The 12,236-nt window shown below is 35.6% G+C and overlaps 1 protein-coding gene across 1 annotated transcript; it reads right to left on the reverse strand.

Annotated features, from left to right (window-relative positions):
• Nucleotides 1-424: 424 nt before the first annotated feature.
• Nucleotides 425-8,207, reverse strand: LOC113058667 (homeobox protein MOX-2-like). The gene is made up of 3 exons (XM_026226789.1): nucleotides 7,659-8,207; nucleotides 3,540-3,712; nucleotides 425-646 (listed from the first exon to the last, which is right to left on the reverse strand). The coding sequence occupies exons 1-3, from the start codon at nucleotides 8,161-8,163 to the stop codon at nucleotides 425-427; spliced, it is 900 nt and encodes a 299-aa protein (XP_026082574.1). The 5' UTR covers nucleotides 8,164-8,207.
• Nucleotides 8,208-12,236: the final 4,029 nt, after the last annotated feature.

Here is a 12,236-nt window from a genome sequence, read left to right on the forward strand (position 1 = left end):
TATGGAATAGCATGCAAAGAATATCCATACGACCTGACAGAAGACCCTAGGCTCTGTGAACAGCAACACAAATCTGGGACACTATTCGGCTTTGCTGACAGGCAGGATTTTAAAATGACTAACAGCACCTTTCAAATGTGTAAACATTTCTGTCAAACTAGCAGGGCACTTTTTCTTTGTGGATATTGATGCCAAAGTGTCACACATATTCTGTATCATCCGAATGCACAACAATACACCAGTCCTATGTACATTTGTACATGTTTAGTGAGCACTGTCACTACTCTGAAAGGCATTGTGTTGCAGTGCCTCCTCATTGGCACAAAAAGTCTTTGTGTACAGTACTTTCAGTCCGTACTTATCATAATCCAGAACTAAACATGACCCCAGATAAGCAACGAAATGAAGAAGGGATCTGTTTGTATCATAAGTGAGCGTGCTCAGAGCTCTGGTCGCTGTCGTGGCTGTCCTCATTGTTGATAAGTGAGTCCGGTGTATGGAGGAGTCCAGGAATTCCCGAAAACTCAGAGGGAAGCAGCGTTCCCTTCTTCACATTCACAAGCTCCTTTTCTCTCGCTACCGCCCCCTGTTGACCTCCTTTAACTCGCTTCCACTTCATCCGTCTGTTCTGAAACCACACTTTTACCTAGTGGGAAAAGGAAGACACATGAGTTATGTTCTATAGTTTTAAAAAGAATAAACATTTATTTTATGGTTCCACGAAGAACCTTAAACATCCATGGAACCTTTCCATTCCACAAAAGGTTCTTAATATTGGAAAAAGTTTCTCCAGATTGCAAAAAAGTTTTTCACACTAAAGAAAACATGGTTATTTTAAATTTGGTTCTCCAAATTGTTTCTTAAATGAAAAAAAAAAAAGGATTGTAATTTGTCTTTAGCAAATGAGTTTGTATGTTCGCTGTTTGGTGCAGATGATCTGTTTACTGTGTTTTTTTGGCAGAGGGATTGGAGAGGTGGATCAGGCCATGACTCACCAAACTCCGGTAAGCTAATATCCCTCGATCAGGTGCAAAAGAGCCATGCGATCAGTTGACCGGCCCTGCTATTCTAGGGCATGATCCACAAAGTTTGGAATTGTGTCTCTCTTGAGAAGTTATAATATAGCATGGCTTTTGATGCAAGTATTTGACAGCTATTTCCAGATCAGCAATAACTGGAGCCCATATGTTTTGTGGCATCAGACATTTCCATCCTTTCCTTGCGAGTTCAGTCAGTCAGTATGTACGTTTCCCAGAATGATGATTTAGCCGTTTCTTAAATGGTCACTGCAGTGCAAGTAAGGCTTCCAGGGGACCCAGCCACCATACACTAAAATTTATTTCTGGAGGGTTATAATGTTGTAGATATGGACTGTAATTCACAATCAGACTTGAGGAATACCAGACACAAAACAACAATATTCACTGGCCATTGTACTTAAATGCATTTCTGGTGGAGTATAATGTTGAAGATAGTGACATGGAATGGACCAAAATTCTTCATATGCAATTTGGCTTGAGGAATACTAGGTCCAAATCAGCATAATTATGTTATTCAAAGCTTTTTTTTGTTTTTGTTTTTTTGATGGTCAAGTACAAAGCATATTTTAGATCAAATTACATACACAATGATTAATTTAGCTTATATTTAATGAATCCACAAGGAATAATTTGATTTGAATTTGATTTTATAGTCTGTTAGACACTATTCAATTGACCGCCCAAGTTCATTACTGTCAGCACTGTAAGACTACCACCCTTAAAATATATCTGCAACGTTTGCAGTTCTTCTGTCAGCCTGAAAACGTCTAGTACATTACTGCTCAAAGGATAGTGCATGCCATTCGACAGAAAAAACAGACCTTTTTTATTTTTTATAAATACCATCACTTGCATTGGCAGCATTTGGATAAATTTTACTTTGAAGACTAGGTCTGTGTAATAGACATCAGAGACACTTTACAGATGTCATAAGACTCGGCACACATCTTGATTTCTCTTGATTGTATATGAGAATCAAAGTACAACGTCTCTGCAGTGGTTAAACCAATGCATGAAAAAAAAAAAAAAAAAACTTAAGTATGCAAAAAAAGCCAATCAAAATGCAGATGAAATCATTGTTTTCGGTTCGGTTTTGATTGTTGAACATTCATGAAAATCAACAGGAAGTTTGCACACTTTAGTTTTAAATTTCTAAAAAGTTAAAAAAATAATATATACTGTATGTTAATGTATGAATGATAATTTGATAAAACCAGAATTTTTATGTTAAGTATTTCAGACTGAATTATATGGAGTTTAATTCTTAAGGATTGATAATCTAAATCTATGGGAATATGTCACACTTTAATTTAAAATTACTTTTAATATATATATAAATATATATAAGAATTTGAATGCAGAGTAGTTCAGATCAAATTAATTCTAAACATTATTAGATTTTGAAAGCTGCATTGGAATGGGAATCTTTTACATTGTAATTTTACATTTCTTCAAAATGTAACAAAATCCAAAAAAAAAAAATACAGATAAAAAGAATATGCATAAAAGTCAAGTTTGAATTCTTGTTTGTTAAATAGTTCAGATTGAATTAACTGAATAGGTTTAATTATAAACTCCTAAAACATTTAGGTATAACAATAAAGTGCTGTCTTGCAGGAGCTGTAATAAATCTCATCAAAGATAGCTGTTGTAATTAGGCTGTGCAACATTATTATGATTTTACACGTGTAAAATTATGGTGGCCCTGAAGTCAGAATACAACTCCTGCCACAAAGGTCCAGAACTCCAGCAGGTTCACACAGGGATCACATTGCAGGAGGCGGATTTGCTTACTTGTCGTGTGGCAAGGTTTTTAATTCTAAGCCTTGGGAATGTATCCCCAGAGAACGTAGCATAATTTAAGACCACAGATGTCACTTCCTTGTGGGTTCCCTGGCAACCTGCAAAGTCTGATGACACCAGAACGTCTAGAAACACATTTGTAATCTAAAAGACTGTGGCATGTTACAAATTAAAGAAACTGCATGGCTCATTGAGCAGTTAAAAATGTTATGAATGGTGTTTCAAATAAGGCCAGAATGACCTGCCAATGATGTCATTTCAAAAACAGCAAGCATTACGTCATCTATTTATGTCTGCAGAAGTTAATAAACTTCAATGGTTTAATAAGAATACATAGTTGTTTGGTTAAAACATCAAATAGTTACAACAACCCAGATTTCTCTGGCTCCTAATAAAGTGCCATGTGCTATTTATTTCACATATGGCTGTAGGAAGCACCTTCCCACGCAGAGACCGATTTGTAAGACGGAGCGGCAAGGCGGAAGTGCCTTAGTGGACAGAACTTCCTTCGCCTCTCCCGTTACTTGACTACAGCCAAAAAGAGATCTTGCAGAAACATCTGCAACACAATAGTCCCATTCCATAGCCACAGCTGGATAAAAAAGCACTGAACCCGAAAAAAACAAAAACAAAAGAGCAGTTGCTTCTGACAGAATGACTGATGAACAGGTACAAGGACACGGTCGGTCATCTCACCTGCCTTTCCGTGAGATCCAGGTTCACTGCGATTTCGTACCGCCTCAGTCTGGTCAAATAGTTGTGATGGGCGAATTCTGCCTCCAGTTCTCGAATCTGCTCTTTGGTGAACGCCGTCCGCTCCTTCCTTGGCTTGCTGCTCACATCCGATTTGTAATTCCCATCTTGGGACTCTAAAGAGAAAAAACAAGAATGGAATGGAAGAAAACATTTCCAACAGTCAGAAACGGTCACAGAAACTTTTGAAGAGCAGCATCAACAAAGCAGCCTTTGAAACACAATCAGTTCATTTCAGCGCAATCGTTCCAATTAAATTCAATCACTGCAGGGTTGAAATCCCAGAAATGTTATAAAGGAAAGCAGGGGAAGACTGCCAGTCATCTTTTACGATGCTGCAATTATTCATGCCAGCTGTTTGTAAAAGTCAACCCCAGCCGTGAGTTTTCGTAGATTCTCACAATGAGTTGGCGCTCACCAGAACAGTTTCCAAAGACTGCGTTTGACTTACTGTGAATGGAATCTGCTATAACCCTGTAGTTTTAATAGGGAACAAAACAGTACTGGAGGATGTGTAAAAATATATGTCCTTAGTTTATTTACCTCAAAATTTTACAAGCGTCTTCAACTCAAGCTGCCAACTCACAACAATTTTCAGTGGTGTGTGTCATACTCCCTTCCTCGCTCTTGCGCTGCGAATTACTTTTTCTTACTTTCAGATGGATTTGACAGAACATATATGCATAAAAGCGCATATATTTATTGCTAGAGCTCAATTACGTCAAGTCTAATCTTGAATGGGAAACACTAAAGGTCAGTGAGGAAATGTCAGATTAGACCTGCAATCCATCCTACCATAGACACATGCGCCTCTTTTGTTTTGACACTGGAGGAAGGAAATTTTATTCCTTTTTTTTTTTTTTAAGAGACCTGCGCCTTCATCTTGCTGTGACTCACTTTTAAAGGGCACATCAAGTTTTTGGGTTCATTTATCTAAGGGTGTGGAGTGAGTGCTTATCCAACCAGCAATCCAAAACCCAGCTGTAAATAGAGTCCGCTTTAATGAGACCCCGTCCACAAGTTGCTCTGCTATTTCAGCTGAAAATACATCAAGTAAATCTTTTTCGAACGTTTTTGTATTTGCAATATCCAATTTTAAAAGGAAAGTTCACCCAAAATGACAATTCTGTCAAAAACTTTATGACTCGAAGATGAAAGAATATATTTTGAAAATGATCTCCTTTTGTGTTGCACAGATAAAATAAACTAAAATAATAGTTTTTTTTTTTCTTTTCTTTTGATCTATCCCTTTTAACTTTTTTCCCCTAAATCTCTTTCAATGGCCATTGGTCAGCCAAACAAATGCATCTGCCCCTTGACCAATGCTACTGGACAAACAGAACAATGCTTTGAAAACAATTAGAATGAACAATTAGAACAATTTTATGACAAACTGAGATAGGGAAAAGTATTTGAAACTATTTCAGATTTAACATACCCATCAACCTGAAGGTGTCAGTACATGTGGATGTTCAGATGATACATCATATTGTCTATAAACGCATGCCAGATGTGTTATTTAACAGTATAATTGACAGGTTTGGGTTTGCAGAGGTTGACGAGGACGGAGACTTGTTCTTGCGATGATGATGATATAACAAAGTCGCACTGTGTAGTGACTCATGCCCATTGAGCCTTTGAACAAATAATCATCACATGGTTTCTAGTGGTTGCTAGTGTTTTAGCTAAATGTCTTTGAATTCGACTCACAGAAAAGAGTTGGGCTGAATATGGGTCTGATTAAAACAAGCGCAGAAAGGCAAGTTTATTGCTGGCTAAACGCAGCCATTGTGGAGTGAGAAAAACCAACACGAGCAGTGCTTTGCGAACAGAGCTGCTCTGAGGTAAAGCAACTTTTCCCGGCTTCCCGACACAGCGGTTACACCACAGCAATTAGGCCTGCGCCTTAACTTTTATCTTTTCTTTAAAAAAAGCTAAGTACTGAGAACAAAATGAGCAGGACGGCCTGAGCTTTCAAAGATGATTTAAAAAACTACAGCTACAATGAATATTTTGACATCTGCTTTAATATTATAGTTAAACACACTGAAGCTGAGCTTTATTGGTGAAAAAAATAAAGGAACCAAAATGAATATTACGCAAACCCACATGACAAAATATACGCTAAGCTGCTGTCTTCTATCCAAACCAGCCATGTGTTGTTTTATTAGAACAACAACACATGCTTTGAATAAATTAGACATTGTATCTTAAGATGAACATATCTTAAAATGCATTAAAAAATATATATTTTATTGATAAACCATTTATTGTTCCATTGAGTGATGCTCATTATAAAACCATTCTGTAAAGCAGAAATGCACATTTTTTGTTAGGCCATAATTACACTGAAATTGAGGCAACCATCAAGATGTGTGAGAGTTAATGTTGATAGAACTATAAAACTATAATGCTCAAAATAGAACACCTCTGTTCAAAAGACCAGAACATATCTGTGAGACTTACTTTTGAAATGCATCTGCAATAATTCAATACATTCTTGGGCCAAAACAACCACTAAAACAATATTAATTTGCTATTGGTTATCACTGTATATCTTCACTCTAGATGTATTTGTAAATCTCACTTGCACTGTCAACTATCACTGTAATGTGCTTGATATCTTATAGGAAAAACATGATTCAAAAGTCATACATGCTGAAAACTGAGAGACAATTTGACAGTTTAATAAAAACTAAAAATAAGTACAAAATGATTCTATTAAGCAGTTTAGGCATGATTAGGAGAAACTTTTATATACACACACATACAGTACACATGCACAAATGTGTGTTACTGCATATGTTTTCGTGTGCATGTGCATATATAGTGATCCAATTCTGACCTTTTTCAGCAGTGTAACAAGTGTATTTATATTACGTTAATTTTGGCTTGATGCAAATAAGAATAAATCAACATCTGGAGGGCTGTGCCTCTTGTATGGACCTGAACTTTGTTTTAAAGGGCAGAAAGTAGTTAAAATTCCCTTTGAAGTACGTAGATCGTAAAAATACATTTTATGATCCATTTTATGCAGTGTTAAATAGATTTTTTTAACAGTAGTAGCAGTTATTCCAGACAAAACAAACTGGAGATCCCCATCAGATCAAACCAGCTTCTTTTTGCAGTGAACTGAAAACCCTTGAGTTTACTTCATATCTCCTTGCCTGTTTTACTCATCAGCAAAACAAAAAAAAAAGCACAATTTCCAATGTGCAAACAAATTATATTCAAAGAGAAAGCTGTTCACAGCATTCCTGTCATCTAACGTTTGGCTTTTCTTGTTAAATGCCAACACGGGCGTCCCTGTTCTCTCTCTCAGGCCGTGGTATTAGTTACTTTACCACAAGTGTTATTTTCTGCTTGCCAAAGAAGTGAGGAGATGAAACAGATGAGACTAAACATGAATCATGCGTGCAGTTAAATGCCCACACAAGAGTTACAATCTGCCCTCTTCTAGCCAAAATAATTGCTTCTGTGTGTAAGCCAACACCTACAAAACTATTGCACTTAAAAACACGGCTCCACGTTTCTGAACACTGTACGGGAAAATCCTTTTCCGAAAACACTAGCACTGTGTTTAAAGGGAACTAAAACAACTTAATGTAATTTATATATAATATTTGAAAAAAAAAAAATATATATATATATATATATATATATAATTTAAATAATTTACATTTAAATATATTTATTTACACACACAAACCTACACATATACATAAAATTGAATCTGATAAATGTAATTTAAAATAATATAAGACCACCATAATACCAACAATAATGTAATAAAAAAAGTATATATATATATATATATATATATATATATATATATATATATATATATATATATATATATATATATATATATATATATATATATATATATATATATATATAATTTTTTTATTATTACATTATTGTTGGTATTATGGTGGTCTTATATTATTTGAAATTACATTTATCAGATTCAATTTATAAACTCAAGACTATGTATGAAAAATGACTTGATAAGATCAGACCCCTTAATTTGTTTAAAACAAAAATTAGCTTGTTTCTTACCAGAGCTGTCACTTCTTCGTTTGCTATTCCTTTTCTCCGCCTCGGCTGGAGACATCGTTTGACGTCCGAAATCCCCTCCAGGAACACAGGAGGCACCCGAGGGCACCCCTCCGCCAAGGCTCGGTGTGCTTGCGCAGAGGCTGGGTCCCCCGGGGCCCATCTCTGAAGAGCCTGAGTCAGGGGCTGAGATCCCCAGTCCTAGACGGGCGCTTGCTGGAGAGACGCTGGCCGTCTGCGGTATGTGCCATCCGGTCTGCTGCGGCTGGGGTACATGATGATGATGCTGCTGGGACATGGGCGGCCCTCGCTGATGCCCGTGTCCCCCAAACAGACCCCCATCCTCACCTGGGTAACCGCTCACGATGCAGGTAGAAGAAGGAGAGGAGGTGGAGAGGTTGGGGTACGAGGAGAGGTTCTCGGAGCGTCCGTGAAGGGCAAAGGCGGGGTGCAGGGCCTGCGGAGGGCCGTGAGGGCTGCGCAAACAGCCGAACAGCGTGTGATCCATCGCATGCACGAAACCAGCCGCTAGTGGAACAAAAACCACAACAAGAAAAGTTCCCAAAGACTAAAAAAACCCAGCAGAAACACAAAACGCTCCGTTACTTCTCACTTATCTCCTTAAAAAAAAAAAAACGACAAAAATTAAGGAAAAAGAAAAAAGTGTGTCTGTAAATGTGTGTGTGTGTGTGATAATCCCATGCAAGCTGCGAGGCAGCGCGGCTAAACAGCAGAAGCTGATGATGATGATGATGAGAAGGAGCGCTGAATCTCAGTTGACAGTCTAGCGCAGACTGTGGCCCAGCTGAGAGGGAAAGGTGCTTCCTAACAGTGGCCGGGCTTTTGGGCAATGGGCTGGGACTGAAGGAGGGGTGGGAGATGTTATAAATAGGGCCGTAACATGAGAGGGAGGCTGGGTCACAGAGCCCTGCCACAACTGTCCACTGAATCGAGTCTGTCCAGCCCTGCAGCTCCATACATCTAAAAACCTGTCAGAAAATAACCGGCAGATTCTCAGTTTGGCCCTTTTTAATCTCCCTACCTGATTTGTGTTCAAAACTACTACTTTTTCTGTCTTTTGTCCCAAAAGAAAAAAGTCAGATTGGTTGAGAAGGTCGGACCAACTGAGAGGGGTTCAAACTGTTAATGGGTTGTTGATCTTCAGCACTTTCTCCTCTGTTATGAGAATGATTTAGAGGACAGGAGCTCAGGGCTAAAAGTCACCGAGCAGTAGATCTTCTTCAATTGGAAGTATGACTGTATACAAAAACCTCTGCCATACTTTTTGTGCAGTTCAGCGACAACCATCTACAACCCCGTGATTGTTTTTTAAATTGCTACTCATGTTTTTTTTTATAAAACTGAGGTCGAAAATGTTCTACTTCTTTTATTTCTGAATAATTATAATTAAATTGTAATTATATCAAAGTTAATGAAGTGGAAAACTGTGTGGACTTATCAGTATCATGTTAATCTACATTCTGTTCAAAAAGTCTGTCGGTAAAAACATTTTTAATCACCGAAATCAGCATTTATTGAGTCAAAAATACAACGTGAAATATTGCAACAATTTAAAATATCTTCATATATTTAAAATAATATGATGACATCTGAAATATAGCAATATTTTTTTTAGATTATTGGAGATAATTTCTTTTTAATTGTTAGTGAAATTTACTAGGATTTTTTGAATGAAAAAATATAATTGTATTATAAAAACAACAGTAATATTATTTTACATATATATTTAAATTATTATAACGTATATACATAATTATTCTAATACATTCGAATTAAATATATTCAAAGATGATGCTCTATGCTCACGGGAGAAAGAAGGAGAGGAAATCAGATGCCTTGCTGGGGGAAATAGCTTTAGCAGATGGGGTAAAGAGTGTGGAGTCAGGGCCTTATTTAGAGAGCGTGGAGAAGACGAGAGACGGTCATTCTCATCTCTCAAAGCACCATGTCACACCGCCGATATCTCGGGTGAGTAACACAAATTCTGTTTGTCCTGCTTGTTAGTCAGATTATCAGGATGGATCTAGATGCTGTTTACACAAGGTTTGTTTTCATAAGCGTTTTTTCTCTTTCACTATCCGTCATGCCCTCATCAGATCTCACACGAAGCAGCTTTTTTTTTCTTCACTTTTGATGTGACAAATAGAAAACAGTTGCATAGGAAGACACATAATAGAAGAAAAGAGAGAAGGAGGATAAAACGAAAAATTAAAGATACATTACATTACCGACAGTGCGACATGTTGAGTCTCTAAAGATCAGAAATCAGTGGAGTACTTCAGCATGATTGGGCAGATTTCCATTTTGCTTTGTTAAACCTATAACACATACATTTCAAGTATTAGAGGTGGCAAAAGATTCACATAACCATTTTTATAAGAAGAAAAATATATGTTAATTAAATTGTCCATGTATGCAGTTTAAAACACTTTTTTTTAATTCTTGGTCTGTAACATTCAATTTCAAAAGCCTTGAACTGAACAAAATATGAGCTAAATAAATAAATATTAATAAATATTAAACGATTCAGTATTCAGTAGTTCTCTGGGTTCTACTGTCTTCACAAAGCATAGTCAAAATAATATATTAAATTCATTTATAGAGAGAACACAGTTATATATAAAGTTATATGCGGTTATTTAAAGAACAAACACATATTCAATATTTCTGCATCAAAACACATGGAAAATATCAAACTAAACCTGTATAAATAATATAATGACCTGTTTAATTTTAATATCACCTCATGTCTATTCTATCTATTCTATTGATTTTAATATCTACCTCATTAATCTAGTCTCTCTGATTAACATAAAGCATGATGCATAATAATTGTATAATTATAAATAGTGCTTATATAAATTATGTTTTTATAATGCATAAAATAATTGCTTCCATTAATTACTCTTTAAATAGTTATTAATAGTGTATATACTACTGTAACTAATATAATATGACTACTCATATGCGTTTCTCCAGAGCTACACAAATTATGCAAAAACCTTTATGTCTGCAGGATAAAAGATGAAAGGATAAAAGATTTATCACTTAAGACTTACAAACAGCTGAAATGAAAGGACGATGAAAAAGTCATGTCTGCATCGGTTCTCCAAAAACGACTGAAGATTACCTAGAATTAAAAGCAGACTTCGAGAGAATGTAAATTTCAGATGGATAACAGACATCCAGTCTGGGTTTTCTTGAACGATGGACTTTTTCAATTTCAGTTCAATTTCACACATCCACAGTTTTCGCATTGTTTCACCCATGACTGCTCTAAATACATTTCTGTTGTTGTTGCTAATTAAAGTACTTGCACAAAACACCTGACTAAACAATAATCATATTTCTAAACTGCACGGTGACATCCTAAATTGTCATACTGTGAAATAAATTCTGAACTCTTAAAAATGATTTTCAGTAGCATTCTTCAAACATTTACTTGCAGCTGGCTTTATAAAAAGTTGAACTACACTGATTCATGTCAAGTTAATCTCGATCTGCAGTTCAGACGATAGCATGTAATTATATTTATATTTAACAAACAGCAATTGTAAATTGTAAACGGCAACAGTACAATGAAAATAGCTTAGATTGTGCGAACAGGACTGATTATGTGGAATGATGTCCTGTAAAAAAAAAAAAAACATCTGTTGGACAGTTTTGCCACACTGCTGTCCTGTGCACTGACATGATTCTCATAAAGAACAATAAAAATCATGCAGTCCTGATAAAGTATCACAAAAAGGTAAAAAAAACAAATCAATTAAAAAAAGTGTTAAGTGCTAGGTTGTTGTCCAGTTATTTTTTTAATACTCCAATTTATCCCCCCTCCCCCCCCCCCTTTTGGTCTTTGAAATTCCACTTCAAAATATTTTGAACTAATTTAAAATCATAAAGAAAATTGGGTACGTTTGTACCCCTACCTTTGAGGAAAATTATATAAATATTTATTGAATTATATGTGATTCAAAAATATTTTCTATAAACTTCTATAGACTTTTGGCTCAATTAACCCCTTATTTGCTGCTTATTAATAGTTTATAAGGTAGTTGTTAAGTTTAGGGTATAAGGATTATGGATGTCATGCATTATATGTACTTTATAAGCACTAATAAAGAGCCAATATGTTAATAATAGACATGCTAATAAGCAACTAGTTATCAGTGTGAATTGGACCCTATACTAAAGTGTTACCATTTAAATTTAATTAGCTTAAAAATGCAACGTTCAGTCGTTTTCTGTGCCTCTTTAAAACGTCCTTGAGAACACTAATGTTCATGAGAGAAAAAAAATCTGGTACTTTAGTACCCCTAGCTTTTGTTGAAAATCATACAAATATTTAAATTAAAATAGAATTTAAATATCTTTTTCTTATAAATAAATAAATACAAGTAATACTTATCTGAGCCTCTTTAAAATCTTCTTAATTAGTCCTAGGGTGCCCTAAAAATATGGTATTTTTATAACTCTAGCTTTTGTTGAAAATCATACAAATATTTTTGTATTATTTAATTCTTATAATATTTATATTTATAAATGTTTAATTTAAATGTAAAC

Source organism: Carassius auratus, chromosome 40, assembly GCF_003368295.1.
Source record: "Carassius auratus strain Wakin chromosome 40, ASM336829v1, whole genome shotgun sequence".
In the NCBI taxonomy this organism is placed as follows: domain Eukaryota; kingdom Metazoa; phylum Chordata; class Actinopteri; order Cypriniformes; family Cyprinidae; genus Carassius; species Carassius auratus.

Coding starts and splice junctions, on each gene's coding strand:
- LOC113058667 (XM_026226789.1), bottom strand. CDS start 8,163: ATGGATCACACGCTGTTCGGCTGTTTGCGCAGCCCTCACGGCCCTCCG. Junction 3,713..7,658: donor ACGAAGAAGTGACAGCTCTG/GTAAGAAACAAG, acceptor TTTTCTCTTTAG/AGTCCCAAGATGGGAATTAC. Junction 647..3,539: donor TGGATCTCACGGAAAGGCAG/GTGAGATGACCG, acceptor TTTTCCCACTAG/GTAAAAGTGTGGTTTCAGAA.